This window comes from Ranitomeya imitator, chromosome 4, assembly GCF_032444005.1.
Source record: "Ranitomeya imitator isolate aRanImi1 chromosome 4, aRanImi1.pri, whole genome shotgun sequence".
Taxonomy (NCBI): domain Eukaryota; kingdom Metazoa; phylum Chordata; class Amphibia; order Anura; family Dendrobatidae; genus Ranitomeya; species Ranitomeya imitator.
The window spans coordinates 10,129,089-10,150,574 of NC_091285.1; the positions used below are offsets into that span (position 1 = coordinate 10,129,089).

Consider the following 21,486-nt stretch of genomic DNA (forward strand, 5'->3'; position numbering starts at 1 on the left):
GAGCAGCACTGAGGGGCTGATGGCAGATATGCAACAGATACAGACTTATTTGTGTGCAGGAGGAGTTTACACTTTTCCGACTGTAGATGTCGATGTTTTTTACTGTTATATGCTTAGTTGAATGTAATGCGTATACTTGTTGTACTTTGGTTTCACTTTCTCTCTGGTAAAATTTTTGGTCCGTTAGACTTCCTGTTATGCTGTATTAAGAAGCTGATGCATGTACCTCATGTTCTGTGTAGATAAAAGTTGAATTACCCCATATAATCTACTCTCACAAGTTTCTTCTGTGACAAAACTATGCAACAGGGGCCTGGCACAAATCAGGGCTGAGTAGAAGGGGTTTGGCACAGAGCAGCTCTGAGGAGGAGGGGTCTGACACAGAGCAGCTCTGAGGAGTAGGGGTCTGGCACAGAGCAGTGCTGAGGAGGGGTCTGGCACAGAGCAGTGCTGAGGAAGGGTCTGGCACAGATCAGCTCTGAGGAGGAGGGGCCTGGCACAGAGCAGTGCTGAGGAGGAGGGTCTGGCACAGAGCAGTGCTGAGGAGGGGTCTGGCACAGAGCAACTCTGAGGAGGAGGGGCCTGGCACAGAGCAGTGCTGAGGAGGAGGGGTCTGGCACAGAGCAGCTCTGAGGAGGAGGGGCCTGGCACAGAGCAGTGCTGAGGAGGAGGGTCTGGCACAGAGCAGTGCTGAGGAGGGGTCTGGCACAGAGCAGCTCTGAGGAGGAGGGGTCTGGCACAGAGCAGTGCTGAGGAAGGGTCTGGCACAGAGCAGCTCTGAGGAGGGGTCTGGCACAGAGCAGTGCTGAGGAGGAGGGTCTGGCACAGAGCAGCTCTGAGGAGGAGGGGTCTGGCACAGAGCAGTGCTGAGGAAGGGTCTGGCACAGAGCAGCTCTGAGGAGGGGTCTGGCACAGAGCAGTGCTGAGGAGGAGGGTCTGGCACAGAGCAGTGCTGAGGAGGAGGGGTCTGGCACAGAGCAGTGCTGAGGAGGAGGGGTCTGGCACAGAGCAGTGCTGAGGAGGAGGGGTCCGGCACAGAGCAGCTCTGAGGAGGAGGGGTCCGGCACAGAGCAGCTCTGAGGAGGAGGGGTCCGGCACAGAGCAGCTCTGAGGAGGAGGGGTCTGGCACAGAGCAGCTCTGAGGAGGAGGGGTCCGGCACAGAGCAGCTCTGAGGAGGAGGGGTCCGGCACAGAGCAATGCTGAGGAGGGGTCCGGCACAGAGCAATGCTGAGGAGGAGGGGTCCGGCACAGAGCAGTGCTGAGGAGGAGGGGTCCGGCACAGAGCAGCTCTGAGGAGGAGGGGTCCAGCACAGAGCAGTGCTGAGGAGGGGTCCGGCACAGAGCAGCTCTGAGGAGGAGGGGTCTGGCACAGAGCAGTGCTGAGGAAGGGTCTGGCACAGAGCAGCTCTGAGGAGGGGTCTGGCACAGAGCAGTGCTGAGGAAGGGTCTGGCACAGAGCAGCTCTGAGGAGGGGTCTGGCACAGAGCAGTGCTGAGGAGGAGGGTCTGGCACAGAGCAGCTCTGAGGAGGAGGGGTCTGGCACAGAGCAGTGCTGAGGAAGGGTCTGGCACAGAGCAGCTCTGAGGAGGGGTCTGGCACAGAGCAGTGCTGAGGAGGAGGGTCTGGCACAGAGCAGTGCTGAGGAGGAGGGGTCTGGCACAGAGCAGTGCTGAGGAGGAGGGGTCTGGCACAGAGCAGTGCTGAGGAGGAGGGGTCCGGCACAGAGCAGCTCTGAGGAGGAGGGGTCCGGCACAGAGCAGCTCTGAGGAGGAGGGGTCCGGCACAGAGCAGCTCTGAGGAGGAGGGGTCTGGCACAGAGCAGTGCTGAGGAGGGGTCCGGCACAGAGCAGCTCTGAGGAGGAGGGGTCTGGCACAGAGCAGTGCTGAGGAGGAGGGGTCCGGCACAGAGCAGCTCTGAGGAGGAGGGGTCTGGCACAGAGCAGTGCTGAGGAGGAGCGGTCTGGCACAGAGCAGTGCTGAGGAGGAGGGGTCCGGCAAAGCAGTGCTGAGGAGGAGGGGTCTGGCACAGAGCAGTGCTGAGGAGGAGGGTCTGGCACAGAGCAGTGCTGAGGAGGAGGGGTCTGGCACAGAGCAGTGCTGAGGAGGAGGGGTCTGGCACAGAGCAGTGCTGAGGAGGAGGGGTCTGGCACAGAGCAGCTCTGAGGAGGAGGGGTCCGGCACAGAGCAGCTCTGAGGAGGAGGGGTCCGGCACAGAGCAGTGCTGAGGAGGAGGGGTCCGGCACAGAGCAGTGCTGAGGAGGAGGGGTCTGGCACAGAGCAGTGCTGAGGAGGAGGGGTCTGGCACAGAGCAGTGCTGAGGAGGGTCCGGCACAGAGCAGTGCTGAGGAGGAGGGGTCCGGCACAGAGCAGTGCTGAGGAGGAGGGGTCCGGCACAGAGCAGTGCTGAGGAGGAGGGGTCCGGCACAGAGCAGCTCTGAGGAGGAGGGGTCCGGTACAGTGATGCTGGAGGTATCTATACTATACCAGTGGGTGGTCTGGAAGAAGCTCTTTGTAGCCATCTTCTGCCATCCATGTTCTATTTATGACTGTATAGTCAGTGAGCGCTACCGCCCCGCGTCATAGTTACCACAGCAAGGTCATGAGTCCATGAGTCACTGAGCAGAAGACCATGTGCCCCGACCACAGTGCAGAAATGACATGAGGGGTGCAGTTCTACGCGGCTCTCCGAGACTGTACCACATCACACAGTATCACACACATTAGGCTCCGACACTTGGGATCGGCGCACAGTATCAGTCAAGACAGGCTTAGATACAACTCTTCAGACAGTATCACACGTGACTTAGATACACAGCGATACACAGCTCAGCAGAAAGTATCACACATGACAGAATTAGATACCTGGCTCAGCAGACACTATCACTTACACACCGCAGTTCTGCAGACAGTATCACACGATTCCGGTTGTCGAGGGTCCTTAAAGGTACGGCGCACCCCACCCCGATACAGAAGACAGACTCCGTACATAGAGGTAACATTATCTCATGTTATTTCTAGATTTCTATAGAACAATTAAAATATTCACTTCTTATCAATTACAAAATATTACAGGTGTCTGGGTGCTCGGTCACATGTCCACATTTAGGCCGTCATCACCCCCCTCCACCCCAGCAAGGACGAGTCTCTGGATCTGCAGCGGTTAATGGGAGCCTCCGATTTATCAACAGTCAGGAGCTGAACCAATGGAGTCACCGGAAAATCTGGACATTAACATCCACATTACAAAACCAAACCTAAATGTAAAACGTGGCCAATAATAGAGCCGCAATGGTCTGCCAGGGCAGGCTGGTACTTAAAGGGATATTGCACTAGTAACATTGGAGCCATCCATGGTACTTAACTTCTTATTTAATAGTTTTCTCTGAAAAATAGATATTTTGTTTAATCTTTCTTATATTAAATACTATTTATCAAATCTAAAAACAAAAATACATAACGCAGTACCGATTTCCGCCTCCAGGTGCTGCTGTTTGCAATTGTTACTTAGTACATAGGAATATAGAAGACTAGAAATAGTGACACCTGTTGGCTACAAAATGCATTGTATATACAGAATATTTTCTCCAAATCAGGAATCCTTTCATTATTCTACCTTGGCAGACTGGATCCATCACACGTTCTTCTCCATTATCTTTGTAAGGCCTTAAAGGGGTTGTCCAGGATAAGAAAAAAGTTTGCTTTCTACCTAAAACAGCACCACTTCGTTCCACAAGTGTTATTACAGCTCAGGTCCATTCACTTTAATGGAGCAGAGCTGCAATGCCTGATATGAACAGGCGTGGCGCTGTTTCTGTAAGAAATACTGGCCACCACTGAGAAGTACTAGATTAGGTTATGCACAAGGTACTATACAAGTAATGAGATACCAGTGGCAATTTGATAAACAGCCACAGTCACTCTTGAGATGCACAAAACTGTCATCTAATCTACAGCTGACACAGGATAACAACAATCCTATGGTAAAGTATCAAGAATGCTCATAATAAAACCTAGCGCTACAACAATCCACTCCTATTCAGAAAAATATACTTCTGTGAACTGTCATTGCCATGGTAGCCCTTTAATGGCTGGGTATGATCGTGAGCTATTAATGGCTTATGGAAACTCTGTTTGGCCCTTGGTGCTGCTCATCAGTGAGAATACGTCCTTTCAGTTCAGCGCGTAATGTACTTACCATTGGATGCTGCCACTATAGAAAGATCTATGATGACTAAACACTTCCACCCTGGGAAAAGACTGTTTGGCCCTTATAGAGCTCATCAGTGAGAATGGGATTTTAAACTAATTTTCATATAGTTAATACTATTGTGAAAAATCATTGCAAACAAAAAAGACTGGTCCTTACTAGACCGCATCAGTGAAAATAGAGTATTTGATTTTGATGTAAAGTACTGGTTCTATTTGGAGTTCATTAATAGAAATAGATTTTCAGTTGAAAGTTCATCATCCTGTTCGGCCCTTGTTGCCGCTCATTAGTGTGAATGGAATTTCCAATTTTGCGTGTAAGTTTTGTCCCTATCTAGAGCTTATAAGTGCGTATTGTTTTATCAATTCTACACATCACACACTTTTTGGTCATCAGTAGAAGGTTTGCAATGCTGCTTTTAAAACAATGTGTGGTCTTTAGTAGAACTCATCAGGGAGAATGAGATTTTCTATTTCACATGTAAACCACTGTTTGGTGCCTACTATAGCTCATCAGTGGGAACAGCTTTTTAATTCTGTGTGTAAGGCATTGCTTGGCACTATCTAAAGCTCGTAATCGTATTACATGGCCATAAATGTAGTTTATCATTGTAAAGATCTCTGTCCTTTACTAGGGCTAATCAGTGAGGTTTTTACTTTCATATGTATAAAACTTTGTGGCCATATCTAAAGCTTATCAGTAGAAATGAGGATTTCAACCACTGCATGGTTCCAGCTAAAACTCATCAGCAAGAACATTTTCAATTTTCTTGTAAAACACTGTTTGGCCCTTACTAGAGCTCATCAACTGGAATGAGTTTGTCTAAATCTGTATGTAAAACACTTGAGTGGCCGACTATTAAAGCTAATCATCAGCAAATCTAAGGTTTCCAGTTCTGCATGTAAACCACTGAGTAGTCCTAACTAGAGATAAAGCTTTCATTTATTCATGTAAAATTATGTGTGGCCCCTACTAGGGCTCATCAGCGCGAACAAGGTTTTCATTTTCACATGTCAAACACTGTGTGGCTCTTACTAAAGCTCGTCATCAGGAACAAGCTTACTAGTTCCGCATGTAAAACAGTGTCCTAACTAGCTGATCGGCAGCAACAAAGTTTCTAGTTCTGCCTCTATAGCACTGTTTGACCCCATCTAAAGCTCATCAGCAGCAACAAGGTTTCCAGTTATGAAAGTAAAACACTGTGTGGTCCTTACTAAAGCTTATCAGCGTGAATGAGGTCTTCAATTCAGTATGTAAAACACTGTGTGGTCCTAATTAAAGCTCATCAGCGTGAATGAGGTTTTCAATTCTGCATGTAAAACACTGTGTGGTCCTTATTAAAGCTCATCAGCGTGAATGAGGTTTTCAATTCTGCATGTAAAACACTTTATGGTCCTTACTAAAGCTCATCAGGGTGAATGAGGTTTTCAATTATGCATGTAAAACACTGTGTGGTCCTTACTAAAGCTCATCAGCGTGAATGAGGTTTTCAATTCTGTATGTAAAACACTGTGTGGTCCTTACTAAAGCTCATCAGCGTGAATGAGGTTTTAAATTCCACATCTCATACACTGTGTGGTCCTAACTAGAGCACATATGCAGACATGAAGCTTTCTATTCCACATGTAAAACACCATCCAGAGCTCTTCGGTGGGAACACACATAAAACATTGTGTGGCCCCAACTAGACCTCATTAGCAAGAAAAAGGTTTCCAATTTCACATGTAAAACTACAGTATGTTGTTCTTAACTAGAGTTCATCAGCGAGAACAAGGTTTCGAATTCAGTATGTAAAACACTGTGCGGCCTCTAGTAGCGCTCATCAGTAGAAAGAAGATTTTCATTTCTACATTATTGGGTGCTCACTAGCAAAAACAGGATTTACAATTTACATACCTGGTATCCATATAAAAACATGTGATGTCACAACACTTCCACTCAACAAAAATCCTGTTTCTACCTTAGAGAAACTCAGTAGTCTCTGATTCCCAGTATCTAGCCAATGTTTAGTGGGACGACCCACATTGGTAAACATCTGAGTTGACGTTACATTTTTACCCAAAACAATGTGTGGCCCTTAGTGCACCTCATCAGTGAAAATTAGTTAATTATTTCCTCATTCCCTTATTCATATTATGGCATGAAAAATACTGTTTTTCGTAACTAGAGCTCATCAGTGAGAACAAGTTTTCTTGATGTTACATTTTTACTTAAAATGATGTTTGGCCCTTAGTAGACCCCATCAGTGAAAATGAGTTAATTATTTCCTCATTGCCTTAGATATTCATATTATGGCATGAAAAATACTGTTTTCCCAAACTAGAGCTCATCAGTGACAACAAGTTTTCTTGGCGTTACATTTTACTTAAAACAATGTTTGGCCCTTAGTAGACCTCATCAGTGAAAATGAGTTAATTATTTCCCCATGTCTGACTCTGCATGGCTCATACGCTTAGGTATTCATATTATGGCATGAAAAATACTGTTTTCCCTAACTAGAGCTCATCAGTGAGAATCAGCATGTAATGGACCACATAGTTAACAGTCTAGGAGTCAGATTGTGTAAAGCCTGTACACTCCTTATTGAAGCTCATCAGCAATAATAAGATTCAGTTTATAAAGTCCTGTGTGGTTGGTGTAGTAACCACCGGGTATGCTTATTGTGCATCACCAGTGACCACATGAAATCTCTAATTACAAAAAGAAAGGTTTGGCCCTTTTTGAAGCTCATCAGCGCACATAGACATTTAGACTAAGAATGTAGAAATCAATTTCTATGGGAAAACTGTGTGACAACCAACATAACTAACAGATCACCAAACGCACTGATGAGTCCCATAAACAACATATATCACTGATCTACAGTACTGGTAATAAAAGTATGATCGCTGGGGGTCCGGGTGCTGGGACCTCCAACAATCACTTATGCAAATGGAGTGGTAACGAGCATGTATGACCACCACTCCTATAGACAGTGAATGGGGCAGTGGTCGCACATGCTCCACTCCCAAAGGGGAGTATGAGACGCCCGTTCTCATGAATGTTGGCGGTCCCAGTGGACTGACCCCCATGATCATACCATAGATGAGTTACATATGTTAGTTATTGGGACACCCCTCTCTTGAAGACACACAGTGAGGAGCTTGGAACATCATTTCGAGGATTTGGGTTGAGGTATGCAGCTCCGGTGACGGGCGGTCCCATAGTCCGAGCTCCTGCTCTCTCCACGAGCTTCTTCGAAAGGCTTCACTATTTCGAGCGTAGACGGCACAATCCAGGCGTGCGACGGGCGGGATAATCCCATATGAGACGGGGAGGTCGGGGACGATTGTGGGCGAGGTGGGATTGTCTCGGGCGTGCTAGTCGTTACAAAGGATCCTCCACGATAAAAATACTGGCGAAAGAGTGATCAAACCTACCAAAAAGTCACAAACTCAATTTGTGGGGGCAGGTGGTGGGCTAGATCATTGTGCAAGGGCGCGTGGAAGAATATATGAGATAAATATGAGTGAGTGTGCAAGAACAGCCTGTATTGGTATGTGCATGGGGCTGCGAGGATGAAGAACACGGGCAGGAATCGGTACATGTGCAAGACCTGGTAAGTGTGCAGGCATCAGTCCGGGAAGGCAGGTGGACAGTCCCAACGCCTACACCAGACTGCGGGAGCCACTGGAATACCTGCGTTCTCTAAGTAAGACCCCTGGGGGGCAGTACTGGTGGGGGTGGTTATAAGGAGGCGGGGGCGGGGGCAGAGGGGGCTGGTGGACCGCCCCTCCCACATTGCGTAGGGGAGTAGAGGAGCAGGACCCAGACAGGTAGCGGGTGACAGTCTGGTCGATGGCAGGCAGTGCCCGACCGGGTGTGTCCAGCACAATCACCTTGACAATCTGCTGACACTGCAGGAGGCGGTCGGAGGGGGCGGCCTGCAGAGCCTTCCCATTAGGAGCCGTGCTGCCCGGAGCTCCATTCTCTGGCCCCTGGGGGCCGCTGTGCTGGGACGTCTGAAGCCTGTTGTGAATTGACACCTAGTTTAGAAACAGCCAAAGAAGCATTAAATGTTACAAGACTATCTCCCACGTGCTAATCCTGGCTGCCCTGTGCCCCCCCAGAAGCTAGGATCAGACTTTCTCACTTGCGGGGGGCTCCCCACATGCCAGGGTAAGACTACGGGGTCTTAAAGACTCATCAATGTGGTAAATAAATGGAGGGGGAGGGTGATCTCGGCTGTACCAATATTTACATTACAGACCGCCAGTTCTCCGCTCCCCATCCTTAAAGGGAATCTCCAGTCACCACGAGAAGGTGTCGATCGCTGGCAATCAGGCCTGAAAATGGATTAATTTGCATATTTCTCATACCTGCCAATTGTGTAGGAAAAGTGGGAGGAGCCTGACACATATGTTCTGATGAAGGAAAATATGTGTGGAGGAGAAGACAACCACAAGGCACGGAACCAGAGAGCAAAGGGGGCGCCAAGCCTAAAAAATGTGCAGGGAAGGAGCCCATACCAACTCTACGGGGTCGACACATTTTCATTTAAGAGTTCCCCTTTAAGAAGTCCGTAATAGTGTTATATCAGTACAGGACAATGTAGCGGTTGAGTTTGTGCTTGAATCTAACTTTTCATCATCAGATTCATGTAACTATGACATGTTGCATGTTTTATATTGGGGGATATATCAGAAAAAGTATGAGAAACCAGTGGTCTGCAAGATAAAGTGATCGTAATAATATACTGGGACCTGCTGCCTGCTAAGAGGAGTGGATGTCTGACGTCTGACACGCGCAAAAGCGCAGAAATGGGCTAAAATCTGTACAAACTTGGCTGAAAAGGTGCCGTCAGCTCCTTTTTTTTTTCACATCCAGAGCTGAAATCATAATTCTGCTGATATAATTTGGCTTATATCACAGCTCCAGCATCTTATAACGTAGTTTACATGATATAAAAGGTTGTTTTTACAAGGGTGTAGTGAAAAAACTACATCTCCCATAATGCAACGCAGCAGAACATTGCTCTGTGCCTTAGGATAACCGCTGGCAGTCTAGAAAATGGGATCTCTCCAGGATGGCAACAGGTCCATGTATAGGGGGATTGGTATATTGTGGGGCGGGGAGTAATGGGGTGATTGCCGAGGTGCTTCTATGGGTAATATATTATCCAATTAAAATGGAAGTTGTTGCACTGAGCTGAAGGATGGTTGAGCAGCGCAGGATGGAGCATTGTGATTGGTCGGTGCCACAGCCCGGTTACAGTACAGCGCTACTCACCTCCACCACGCTGTCGGTGTCCTTCTCAGGGGACTCGCGCTTACCTTCAAAATATGAGGTGAACTTAGGTGGAGGAGAGAGAAAGACACAGAAAGAGAGAAAGAGAGAGAGAGAGAAAAAGAGATAGCAAAACGGAGAGAAAAGGGAGAAGGTTGAGGATGGGGAAACATAAGAAGGACGGAACGTAATAAAAGAATGAGGAAACAGAAAGAAGCTGAGAGAGCCCGACACTGAAAGAAAAGGTCAAGCTCGAAGACAGAGATACATGGAGATAAAAGGGGTGGGGCATCCCATAATCACCAGTGGTAACCAAGGTGATTCACTTGTTACTGGGAATGGGATGAGTCAAAAACATGAACCTGACAATCCACCTCTGGACAAACAATACAACCCACCAAGTTTGTGAGTCATCTTATCTGCAGGAGCAATGGTACCGCTATGGGGTCTCCAATGAGGCCACCATGTTCTATTACTGTATGAAGTCTAACAAGAGTCATAAGATCCACACATATTACTCCCATTAGCCAGTATTAATCGTTACAATTAATAAACTCGACACCAACTTTCCTCCAGAGCTGCACCAATCTTCATCTATACTCACTATGTCCCAGTCTTTCTGACATAGCTGTTGCTTTCCTACATCCATCTTGCTTTCAGTACAACCTCTCACTTCAGACTTCCCAAATTTCCTCACACTGCCTGCGTGTAATATACTTTCAGACCCTTGCAATCTGCCATTGACCTGCGCTGCACCTTCCAGCATCTCTTCTCTGTCTACCTCTTTTCCTATTACAATTTCTACTTATCACCTCCAGTTTATCTGCCCGTCACAATTTTTCCTCACACTCTTTGCAAGTCTTCTCTTCTGATGCACTTTTCTACATCTCTTGCTGTCTACCCTCCCTTCAACCCCCTATCTGGTTTAGTTGCTGCACTACCCTGTATTCATGCCCCACCTTATGGGAAGCTAAACAATCATCGACCATCCACCTTTTACAGTCGGGTCTAAGATGGAGCAGGGAATGACGAGAAACTCACTGGACCTCAGGTATTTTACATTACCCCTTCTGCTCTCGAAAAGGGATCTCAAATGTACCAATTATGGTAACTGCCTCAGACCACCAGGGATTCTTACATTAACTCCTTTACTGCCCTAGATGAAATTACCCTCCCCCCCCCCCCCCACAATACTCTAGCTCACCAGGGATGCTAAATCTGATTCCTCTAATGCCCTAGCCTTCAGGGATACAGACCTTCAACTTTTTACTACCTTAGACCACCAGGGATATTAATATTACCTCCTCCACAGCTCTAGGTCAGCAGGGCTTTGTCTGACCCCATTACTGCCCCAAAATGTGACATCAGAGTGAGGACAAGGATGAGACAGAATGAGTGAGAGGAGGAGGGCGCGGATCGGACAGACAGACATGGACAGGGAGCGCTGCTGGCCGGTGCAAAACTGGAACGGGAAGACTTGGGGTCATGAGGAGCGAGTCTGTGACACTGCGGGAATGTGCCACTCACCAATGGGGGACTCCTGCGTGGACTGAATGTCCAGCTGAGACCCGTTTGTCTTATTGGGGTCAGTCCTCACCCCGTGCTGCTTCTCCAGCTCCCCTACAAAACACAAGACAGACAGACTGGTCACCGGACGGAGTGTTTCTGCTATCGGACTCACAAAGATTCCCAAACGCTCACATTCAATACGGATTTGCTCCATCTCAGACACTTCACAGATCGATTCCTTCAGATCCTCCAGGAATTTCTGCAGTTCCTCGCCACCGAGCGCACAGAAATGCAAAACTAATTTCTTCTCGGAGACTGAGAGCGGGCTGACCAGCGTGATCCCGTGCGGGTAATCTGCAGTGACATCATTGGAAGAGGTTACGAAAACAGCGCCACCCTTGTACTTTGGCTGAGGATGGTATTGCAGTCTGCACCCTAAATCCTGAGTGCTTTGCTGTGACGTTATCTTAAAAAAAACAAACTCACATTCGTTCTCAAAAAGATGAAACTGCATCCCCAGGAGGGGCACCGCCCGGCAGAACGTGTAAGTGGAGGACGTCTTCTTTTTGGGGCAAAGCTTCAAGATCTGAGCAAGAACACAGACATTAGACTTGACATCTCGTTGCTGCCCCCTACTGGTTGAGTGCAGCTATACAGAAACTGCCTTGCTGTAATGCGTGCCTGCAGCTTTGGGTGTGAAATTCAAGTTACAGTAAAGTATTTGCCCCCTTACTCACCAGCAGAAGGTCATTAAACAGGAAGACCTCTCGCTGATGGGCTGCTTGTTTCTGCACCTTGTTCACGTCGGTCACTTCGAAGAGGCGGCTGCAGCAGACGAGACGTCTGTGAGGAACTGACAGCACCTGCCGCAAAGAAGATCATGCTTAGCCAATCACAGGCTGGAGTCGCTAGCACCTATTTGTGCTACACCCGCTTGTTTTTTTTTTGTATATCACAAAATGATAACATTTATTCTGCAAGCAAGTCTGTGCACTATGGAAAGGCAGTCTGTTGTATAGCATGTATTTCTATTTCCACTTCATTATGTCAGTCTTATCTCTGGTCACTTCAACATTTCTGATCACAAGAAACCTAACTCAAGTCTGTGCAGCATAGAGAGGCAGTCTATGGTACAGCAGCTAATACTTACTTTGGCCCCTTCAATATCTGCACCTAAAAGAACCCTGTGCAGAATGGAGAGGCAGTCTATTGTATGGCATGTAAAGCTTCCAATGATCACTTCAGTACATCAGTTCTTATTAATTGTGGTGGAATCTGACACAAATCTGCGCAGTGTGGAAAGGAAGTCGATTATATAGCACATGACAGCTTTAATACATGAGCTTGAGGAACTAAAAAATAAACCTGTGCTGAAAGGAGAGGCAGTGTGTTGTATAGCAAACATACAGAAGTGTGCTAAGAAAGTTCTATACAGTGCCCTCTTCAGTTGGTGGTCACCAGGACAAAAAATGCTATGATAGAAACATGGGCTTTGCAAACCTACTGTTACACATCTGTCCTGGGTCTGCCCTCTTCACCCTATATAAGGCCCACCAAGACCACCCCTCTGTCTTGGTATTACTTTGTTTGTCTGTGCAACACGACCCGTTCCTGGTCCTCCAAGATCTCTGCTACTTGCTTGCGATCTCAAGGACATCTCCTGTCTGCATGCGGCTTCTGATAACTCTGTTACCTGTTCCCGATCTTCCAGGACCTCTACTATCTTTATGAGATCTCAAGGACATCTCCTATCTGCCTGTGGCTTCCAGTATCTCTGCTAGCTGTATGAGGTCTTTTGTCTACCTGCCTCTTCCAGTACCTGTGCTAGCTGTCTGCGGTCTTCCAGCACCTCTGCTACCTGTATGAGGTGCACAGGACATAGAGGTACTGGAAGCCACAGGCAGACCAGCAATGTCCTGTGCACCTCATACAGGTAGCAGAGGTGCTAGAAGACAGCAGACAGCTAGCACAGGTACTGGAAGCCACAAGCAGACCGTCAGCTAGCTGAATAAGGTCACTTGTCTACCTGCGACTTCCAGTACCTGTGCTAGTTGTCTGATGTCTTCCAGCACCTCTGCTACCTGTATGATGTGTACAGGACGTTGCTGGTCTGCCTGCGGCTTCCAGTACCCCTGCTAGCTGTATGCGTTCTTCTGGTGCTTCCGCTACCTGTATGAGGTCTCCAGGACATCTCCTGGTCTGCCTGCAGCTTCCAGTACCTCTGCTAGCTATCTGTGGTCTTCCAGTACCTATGTCACCAGTATGAGGTCTCCAGGACGTCTACTGTCTGTCTGCAACTTCAAGTACCTCTGCTAGCTGTCTGCAGTCTTCCAGTACCTCTGCTATATGTATGAGGTTTCCAGAACATCTTCTGTCTGTCTGCAACTTCCAGTACCTCTGCTATCTGCCTGTGGCTTCTAGTACCTCTGCTACCTGTATGAGGTCTCCAGGACGTTTCCTGTCTGACTATGGCTTCCAGTATCTCTGTCACCTACATGAGGTCTCCAGAACATCTCCTGTCTGCCTGTGGCTTCCAGTACCTGGGCTACTTGCATGAGGTCTCCAGGACATTGCCTGTCTGCCTGCGGCTTCTAGTACATCTGCTAGCTGTCTGAGGTCTCCAGTCTGCCTAAAGCTTCCAGTACCTCTGCTAGCTGTCTGCGATTTCCAGGATGTCTCCTTTCTGCCTCTGGTTTCGAGAACTCCTGCTACCTATCTGCAGTCTCCAGGACCTCTGCTGTCTGTTTCCCCGTGCCTCAACTGCCTGCTGCACTGACGCCCATATTCTGTGTCCACACCCGGATCTTGGGCTTCGAGGATCCACTTCACGAAGTGAGCCTAACACTTACGCTCTTCATGCCCACGATGGATTTTTCCACCTTCGTTACGTAGGTCACGTGATCCTCGTTAGATTTTAGCTCCTTCTGTTGGATCCTTTCATAGATGCCAACCACCATTTCCCGGGGAATGTCTGCTCCGTCGTCCACCCCTGAGGAGGGATTTGGGAAATCGCTCAGTTAGTAATTGCTTTCATTAGCCTACATGGCAGCATCACCATTCATAACCCTGCGGTGGGTCTCACCTCTGAGGTTGCGAATGAAGTCTTCCAGCATCATCTTGCGGTCGGGTTTGATGCTGGGGCTGTACATGTCTGTGTTTAGAAGGATAACAGCAAACGCCAGGATAAAGATGGTGTCCGGGTTGTGAAACTGCTGGACGATGTCCGGGTTGCACATACAGTATCGCTGGCTATAGCGTAAAGGGGGACACAAGTAAAAGCAGATGATGTTGTGTTATATTGTGGCAATTAATATCATCAAGCTGCATTTTTTGATATCTAAATGCCTGGGACCTGAAACAAGTCTGTGCAATATTAGAGGCAGTCTATTGTATAGTAGATGGAAATTTCTTTGACTACACCAAAAGTCTGTACAACATGAAGAGGCAGTCTGTAGCACCTAGCTGCACTGAATGAAAAAGTTGTCAGTCAAGTGAAAATTAATTAAGACTGTATTTACAGAGTAGGAGAGGCCTAAAAATGTCCTTGAAACATGGAGAGGCAGTCTTTAGCATGGCAAGAACTTTACTGATATTACTGCACCTAATAAAACATTGGTCAGAAAAGTCAAGTCGCTCCTAGACAACCTGAAATAAGACTGCTCTAAAGAGGAAGTTCCCTAGTCCTGAGGGGAGGGGTCTAAAAAACAGTCTGGGCAACACGGACAGGCAGTCTATAGTATAGCAAATAGAACTTTATTTGACCACCAACAAGACATGCCACAAATGTTTTCTTGGCTTATTCTGATGGTATCTCAAAGAATATATAATCACTAAATTAAAAGGGAGGTTCTGAGCTATAACCATCCTGTGCAGAGGAACAGAGGCAGCCTGATATATAGCTAATAATGAATAGGGCTTTCTTTCCTGCCCCATTTTTGGCAAGTAATATGAATATGAACTCAAGCGGGAAGGCTAGGCTCTTGGAGCAACTTTGGTCATGGACAAAATATCCTCCCCCATGAAGAAAAGAGGGAGCAACCTGAAACAAGTCTGTGCAGAATTTTGAGGCAGTGTACTGCAACTGCATGAATTCAAACAGTGGTCACCCTAACGATATATGTCCAGAACAAAACAATATTTAATCATTGGAATTATTTTCTATGCATCGAAGATGGACAAAAAAGAAAATCTGTGCGGCAAGAGGCAGCATCATGTATAGCAGGTAAAGTTTTATGTGACTGTTTGAGAATACGTAACAGCATGAATGAACATGGCAGTCAGCCAAACCACAAGTCCAGAACAAAACGATATCTAAAGATTACAATTCTATTCCGAAAAAGTACATAGAACAAGTCTGTGCAGCAGTGGGAGGCAGTGGCATGTAAAGTTTTATGTGATGATTTTAGAACATGTAACAGCATGAATTAAAATGGCAGTCATCCAAACAGCAAACCTAGAATAAAACGATATTTCAACACTGGAGATTTAAAACAAGTCTGTGTAGAAATAGGAGGAAGTCTCATGTATCGCAGGTATAATTTTGGCATAAAATGGCAGTCACCCAAACATCAGAAAGTCGAGAACAAAGCGACATCTAAACATTGGAATTGCATTCCATGCAAATGGAAACAGACAAAAACAAGTCTGTGCTGCATTGAGAGGCAGTAACGTGTACAGCAGGTAAAGTTTCATGCAATGGCATGAACTATAATGGTAGACACAACAGCAGTAGGTTTAGAACAAAAGGATGGAAGCAATGGAATAATATTCTGAATAGGGACATGAAACAAGTCTGTGTAGCATGTAGGGCCAGTATATTCTACAGCTTTACTAATTACATAACTAAAATGAAGGTCACCCAGGCCAGACCCCAAAAGGGTAAAAAATGGGAAGATCATGTGATTGCCGAGGAATAGGTCGTATCTACCACAGACTCACCTGAAGGCTTCAATCAAGCGCTCCACCTTCTGCGCCTCGCCCTGCACGCGGATGTGCGCCTGGAACTTCCGCAGAGCCTCGTCCAACTCCATGTTGGAAAAATCCATTTCATCCACGACACAGCTACGAAAAAAAAATGGACACCAGCCGAAATCAACGGGGCATGGGCAAAAAGTGCAAAAAAAAGTTCAGAAAGTTACATGGAAGCTTCTTCAGCATTTATTTTATCGCGCGTCACTATTTTGTTGTATTATTTCTTAGAATTTAGTGTTTCACGATGTCACTATTGTTATTTTAATTTATTATTTTATGACATTTTTCTAAATTGCCATTTTTTTCTAATTTATATTATCATTATATTTTGTTATTTTATTGGTATATGTTTTACTATTTAATTTTTTAAACGTTTTATATTATCTTAATATTTAGTATTATTTTACATTTTATAAATATATATTATTGTACTATTTTATGTTATTTTACTAAACTGATATTTTTTTTAATTTATGTTATCATACCATTTTCTTGTTTCAGTAGTGTATATTATTTTACATTTTGGGGGCAATTTACTATTCTATGAATTTATATTATTTTACTACATTATGTTATTTTCATGAACTGCATTTTTTCTAATTTATGTTATCATACTAATTTCTTGTTTTACTAGTGTGTATTATTTTACTATTTTATATATTATTTTAATTGTTTTATGTTATCTTGCTATTATATTATTTTACAGATTTTGAGCATTTTCCTATTTTATATAATGTTACCATTTTATGTCTTTGTTTACCTAGTTTGTTGGTTTACCATTTTATATTATTTTACAATTTTACATAATTGCATAACGGAAATTTACTAATTAATGCTATTTTAATAAATTGCTATTTTTTCTCATTTATATTATCAAACTATTTTCTTATTTTACCAGTGTATATTTAACTATATATATTTAACTATTTAATATTCTTTTACTTATTTCATATTATATTATTATTTTACTTTTTTTGGTGAGTGCGGGGTAATTTACTATGTTATGTAACTAAATGAATTTATATTATTTGACTATTTTCAGCTGTTTTACTAATTAGCTATTTTTTTCTTGTTTATGTTACATTTTCTTATTTTATTAGTGTATATTATTTGGCTATTTTATGTATATATTTTGTTTTTACTTATTTTATGATTATTTACTCATTTATATTATTTTACATTTTTTGGGGGTAATTTACTATTGTATGTCATTTTATGAATTTAAATTATTTTACGAACCTGTTTTTTTACCAAATTGCATTTTATCCCCTCTAATTTACCGTATGTTATACTATTTTCTTGTTTTATTAGTGTATGTTATTTTATGATCTCTTTACTTACTCTATATTACGGTATCTTATTATTTGAGATTATTTTACATTTTTTTGTGTACTTTACTATTTTATCTCATTTTATGAATTTATAGTATTTTACTATTTTGTGTTGTACTATTTTATTATATTACAAGTTTATATTATTTTAATATTTTATATGTTTACTTTCTTACTTCACTATATTGGTAATGTACAATATTACGTCATTGTTTTCACTTACTAATTTACACGATTTTAATATTTTGCTAGTATTTTATAAAGTTTTTGTTTTTATCTACTGTTTTATGTCATTTTCTGAATTTATTTTACAACACTATTTTGTCATTTTGTAAGTTTATATTTACAATTTTACATCACTGCATTCATTTAATATTTTATGCCATTTTAATGTTTGATTTTTTTTCATTATTTTATGTCAATTTAGAATTTCTATCATTTTACTATTATATGTTACTTTACTATTTTTTGTCCTTTTGCTATTTTATGTCATTGATTATTATTTTACGCCATTTAGCTATGTCCAACTATCGCCCAATATCGCTGCTTCCATTCGCTTCCAAACTCCTGGAGCAGCACGTCCACGCTGAACTTTCCTCCCACCTCTCATCTAACTTGCTCTTTGACAATCTACAATCTGGTTTCCGCCCCCATCACTCAACTGAGACAGCCCTGACCAAAATCACTAACGACCTACTTACCGCCAAAGCTAATGGACAATACTCTGTACTCCTCCTTCTAGACCTGTCCTCTGCTTTTGACACAGTTGACCACTGCCTCCTACTACAGATCCTCTCCTCCTTTGGCATCAAAGACCTCGCCCTATCCTGGATCTTCTCATACCTTTCCAACCGCATATTCGGCGTCTCCCACTCCCATACTACCTCCTCATCCCACCCTCTCTCTGTTGGAGTCCCCCAAGGCTCTGTTCTAGGACCCCTACTCTTCTCAATCTATACACTTGGCATGGGACAACTCATAAAGTCCCATGGATTCCAGTACCACCTCTATGCTGATGACACTCAGATCTACCTCTCTGGCCCAGACGTCACCGCTCTGCTGTCCAGAATCCCAGAGTGTCTATCAGCCATATCCTCCTTCTTCTGTTCTCGCTTCCTCAAACTCAATGTGGACAAATCTGAATTCATCATCTTTCCTCCATCTCATAGATCTTCCATACCTGACCTATCTATGGCAATCAATGACATCATGCTTTCCCCCGTACCGGAAGTTTGCTGCCTCGGAGTAACCCTTGACTCTGCCCTGTCCTTCAAACCACACATCAAAGCTCTTTCCACCTCCAGTCGCCTCCAGCTCAAAAATATCTCCAGAATCCTTCCTTTCCTCAAGCGTCAATCTACTAAAATGCTTGTGCACGCCCTCATCATCTCCCGCCTTGACTACTGCAACATCCTTTTCTGTGGCCTCCCTGCTAACACCCTTGCACCTCTCCAGTCCATCCTTAACTCTGCTGCCCGACTAATTAATCTCTCTCCTCACTACTCCTCCACTTCCCCCCTCTGCAAATCTCTTTACTGGCTCCCATTCGCTCAGCGTATCCAGTTCAAATTACTAACACTGACCTACAAAGCCATCCATAACCTGTCTCCTCCATATGTCTCTGAACTAATCTCCCAATATCTTCCCTCACATAATCTCCGGTCCTCCCAAGACCTCCTTTTCTCCTCCACACTTATCAGATCCTCACCCAACCGCCTCCAAGTCCAAGACTTCTCCAGAATATCCCCCATCCTCTGGAATTCTTTGCCCCAACACTATCAACCACATTCAGATCCTTCAGACGGAACCTGAAAACCCACCTCTTCAGGAAAGCCTACAGCCTGCACTGACCCTGCTGGCTCCTCACCACTACCGAAGCTACCGCCTCACCAACACCGGAGCTACCACCTCACCAACACTGGAGCTACCGCCTCACCACTACCGGAGCTACTGCCTCACCAACACCGGAGCTACCGCCTCACCAACACCAGAGCTCCTACAACCCTCAACCTATTGTCTCCTTCTCCAGCATCCTGTAGAATGTAAGCCCACAAGGGCAGGGTTGTCACCTCTCTGCATCAGTCTGTAATTGTTAGTTTGCTTACTGTATGTGATATCTGTAATTTGTATGTAACCCCTTCTCATGTACAGCACCATGGAATCAATGGTGCTATATAAATTAATAATAATAATAATTTTTATTTTTTTTAATGAATTTTTGAGAGGTCGTCATCCATTTTTTCGCCGTCTCTTTCATTTTCCTTCTCTTATAGATCTGTCTACACATGTCGGCCTATATTGGGATGACACTTCCGACCGTGATGACGCTTTTTGCATTAATGCCGCCTTTAAATCTCCACTTTGTATTATCGTTCTGGATTTCTTTTTAAGTGATTTGGGAAAGCAGCCGTGCGCGTGCGAGGGCTTGGAGCGTGTAATGTGCGTTGAGTAGCAGAATGACCTAGTTTCCCAACTCAGGTGAGGAGCGGAGATTGTGATGTATACGGCGGGGGAGGGGCGGTCAATAAAGGCCTTTGTACATATATATTGGTGGTCTTAAACCAGTCATTGATGGTCCCACTCATCCTCAAGCAGAAGAGAGCTTTGCAAAATCCGTGAGACTTGTTTCACTGGGGCCGTTCATGACAACTTTCCTACTATGCGTTTCGGTCACTCACTCGAGAACATCGCGGTTGAATTGCTTCTTACTGTTCCCAAGGAACTCTCCGATCATTTGCCGGCTCAGTCCTTTTCGCTGTAGCAGGAAATGTGCAACCCCAATGGGGGTGTCTGGGATGAAACCTCGAGAGATCAAGAACTGGATGCCTTTATCGGGATTACTGCAGTAAAGACAGAAAGAAGAAAGTTGTCAGAAACTGGAAGTTACGGAGGAGCGGAGGTCAATCCCCGACTCATTTATCAAACCGGTGTGAAAGGAGAGCTGTATATATTGCCCATAGCAACCAATCAGAGCTCAGGTTTCATCCTTCAAACAGCTCTGATAAAATGAAAGCTGCGTTGTGACTGGTTGCTATGGGCAACAAAGACAGTTTTGTAAATGAGGCCTACTGACACCTAAAAGCCTCCAGAACACAATGGAAGGTGCTCTCTAAAGGTCCGAGAAGCTCCTTACGCCAGGAATCTTACTCCAGTACTGATATAAGGAGGTGCACTCTTCAGACGCCCCTAATTTAATAAGAGGCGTGCACCTCTTTATGAATCCAGAGCGTCTCCAACATGTCCCCAAATGAAAACTAGCGAGAAAATCACCGGTCTGGATGAATCGGGCTCATAATTTAAAGGGAAGTTGTTCTTTTCAAAAATGCACGATTTCACCCTGTGTGTAAATATACTGACCAACCATTACATTAAAACCACTAATAAAGGAAAATAATAGCATTGGTAATTCTGTGACAAGGGTGCCTGTCGGGTGTATATCATCAGCAGAAATCAGTCAGTTCTTGGAGTTAGAAGTAGGAAAAATGGAGAGGAGTAAGGGTTTGAGCAACAAGGGTCAGACTGTGATGATTAGATCATTGGGTCAGAGCATCTTCAACATAGCAGGTGGGGTATTCTAGGTATACGGCAGGTCTTGTGGGGTGTTACAGGTATACGTCAGGTCTGGTGGGGTGTTCCCAGAATACAACAGATCTTGTGGGGTTTTCCCAGCATACGGCAGGTTTTGTGGGGTTTTCCCGGTATATAGTGGGGCTTGTGGGGGTGTTCCCAGTATACGGCAAACCTTGTGGGGTGTTCCCAGTACATGGCATGTCCTTTGGAGTCTTCCCAGTATACAGCATGTCTTGTGGGGTGTTGCAGGTATACAGCGTTTCTTGTCAGGTGTTCCCAGTACATGGCAGGACTTGTGTGGTGTTTACGATATATGACAGATCTTGTGGGGGTGTTCCCAGAATACGGCATGACTTGTGGGATCTTCCCAGTATACGACATGTCCTGTGGAGTCTTCCCATTATATGGCAGGTCTTGTGGGGTGTTCCCGGTATACGTCAGGTCTGGTGGGGTTTTCCCAAAACTCAACAGATCTTGTGGGGTTTTCCCGGTATACGGCAGGTCATGTGCGATGTTCCCGGTATGCAGAAGGTTTTGTGGGGTTTTCCCGGTATACAGTGGGTCTTGTGGGGGTGTTCCCACTATACGGCAAATCTTGTGGGGTGTTCCCAGTACATGGCACGTCTTTTGGA

General features: G+C 45.1%; 1 protein-coding gene across 3 annotated transcripts in view; it reads right to left on the reverse strand.

The window, feature by feature from the left end:
- Window positions 1–2,988: 2,988 nt before the first annotated feature.
- IQSEC3 (IQ motif and Sec7 domain ArfGEF 3) overlaps window positions 2,989–21,486 on the reverse strand; it is an 82,560-nt gene continuing 64,062 nt past the window's right edge. Inside the window, exons 5-14 of one of the 3 annotated variants that reach the window (XM_069762980.1) lie at window positions 19,963–20,124; window positions 15,921–16,043; window positions 14,065–14,231; window positions 13,832–13,971; window positions 11,720–11,845; window positions 11,469–11,568; window positions 11,175–11,336; window positions 11,001–11,093; window positions 9,477–9,520; window positions 2,989–8,233 (exon numbers count right to left, since the gene is read on the reverse strand). In XM_069762980.1, coding sequence (XP_069619081.1) covers window positions 7,856–8,233; window positions 9,477–9,520; window positions 11,001–11,093; window positions 11,175–11,336; window positions 11,469–11,568; window positions 11,720–11,845; window positions 13,832–13,971; window positions 14,065–14,231; window positions 15,921–16,043; window positions 19,963–20,124 — 1,495 coding nt within the window. In that variant the 3' untranslated portion in view covers window positions 2,989–7,855. Of the gene's footprint in view, window positions 8,234–9,476; window positions 9,521–11,000; window positions 11,337–11,468; window positions 11,569–11,719; window positions 11,846–13,831; window positions 13,972–14,064; window positions 14,232–15,920; window positions 16,044–19,962; window positions 20,125–21,486 lie in introns of all 3 variants that reach the window. The other 2 variants (XM_069762981.1, XM_069762978.1) reach the window with 2 other exon arrangements.